This window comes from Neopelma chrysocephalum, unplaced genomic scaffold, assembly GCF_003984885.1.
Source record: "Neopelma chrysocephalum unplaced genomic scaffold, ASM398488v2 Primary Assembly neopelma1_90281, whole genome shotgun sequence".
In the NCBI taxonomy this organism is placed as follows: domain Eukaryota; kingdom Metazoa; phylum Chordata; class Aves; order Passeriformes; family Pipridae; genus Neopelma; species Neopelma chrysocephalum.
The window spans coordinates 954-2,268 of NW_020919117.1; the positions used below are offsets into that span (position 1 = coordinate 954).

General features: G+C 66.5%; 1 protein-coding gene across 1 annotated transcript in view; it reads left to right on the forward strand.

Moving 5' to 3' along the window:
* The window catches only part of LOC113979889 (pre-mRNA-splicing factor ATP-dependent RNA helicase DHX16-like), a gene marked incomplete at its 3' end in the record, with an annotated part of 2,179 nt that extends 942 nt beyond the window's left edge, over window positions 1-1,237 (forward strand). The window contains exons 3-5 of the mRNA XM_027707167.1: window positions 583-701; window positions 1,006-1,073; window positions 1,210-1,237. Coding sequence (XP_027562968.1) covers window positions 583-701; window positions 1,006-1,073; window positions 1,210-1,237 — 215 coding nt within the window. The remainder of the gene's footprint in view (window positions 1-582; window positions 702-1,005; window positions 1,074-1,209) is intronic.
* Window positions 1,238-1,315: the final 78 nt, after the last annotated feature.

The following is a 1,315-nucleotide window of genomic DNA, read 5'->3' on the forward strand; positions in this document are numbered from 1 at the left end:
GGGGGGCGTTAGAGGGGTCTGAGGGGCATCTCGGGGGGATTTGGGGTGTTAGAAGTGACCTGGGGTTGCTCGTGCTGCTGCTCAAGAGCCTCGGTGGGGGCAAAAGGGGGGGAAAAAAGGGGTCTGGGGGAGTAAAAAGGGGTCTGGGGGCATCCCAGGGGAGTCAGGGGGGCATTGAGGTCCCAGGGGTGGCCCCTGGGGTGGTCCCAGGGTGGTCCCAGGAATCAAGGGTGGTTCCTGGGGTGATCCCAGGGTGGTCCTGGTGGTCCCAGGGTGGTCCTCGTGCTCCAAGGGTGGTCCCAGGATGGTTCTGGTGGTCCTGGGGTGGTCCCAGGCTGGTCCTGGGGGTCCTGGTGATCCCAGGGTGATTCCAGGGTGGTCTTGGGGTGGTCCTGGGGTGGTTCTGGTGGTCCCAGGGTGGTCCCAGGAATCAAGGGTGGTTCCAGGGTGGTCCCGGGGTGGTCCCGGGGTGGTCCCGGTGATTCCAGGGTGGTCCTGGTGGTCCCAGGGTGGTCCCAGCTGGTCCCGGGCTGGTCCTGGTGTTCCCGGGGTGGTCCCGGTGACGCCCCCGGTGCCCCCCAGGGATCAACGACCTGATTCACTTCGACTTCCTGGACCCCCCTCCGCACGAGACCCTGGTGCTGGCCCTGGAGCAGCTCTATGCCCTGGGGGCCCTCAACCACCTGGGAGAGCTCACCACGGTACTGGGGGCACTGGGACAAACTGGGAGGGGCACTGGGAGCACTGGGAAGGGCACTGGGAGCACTGGGAGGGGCACTGGGATGGAGTGGGAGGGACTGGGGCGCACTGGGAGGGGATCGGGGGGCTCTGGGAGGGACTGGGGGACACTGAGATGGGGGCTCTGAACCACCTGGGAGAGCTCAGCACGGTACTGGGGGCACTGGGACAAACTGGGAGGGGCACTGGGGGGCACTGGGAGCACTGGGGGTGTCACTGGGAGGTGTCACTGGTGTGACTGGAGGTGACTGGTGTCCCCTGTCGCAGCTGGGGCGCCGCATGGCCGAGCTGCCCGTGGAGCCCATGTTGGCCAAGATGATCCTGGCGTCCGAGCAGTGAGTGACCCCTGCCCCCAAACGGCCCCAAATAGCCCCAAAGTGTCCCCAAAGTGCCTCCAGGTGTCCTCAGGGTGTCCCTGGGTTGTCCCTGGGTCTCCTTGTGGTGTCCCCAACGTCCCCAGGGTGTCCCCAGGTGTGGCTGCACTGAGGAGGTGCTCACGGTGTCCCCAGGGTGTCCCCAATGTCCCCACATCCCTGATGTCCCCAGGGTGTCCCCGATGTTCCCAGGGTGTCCCTGA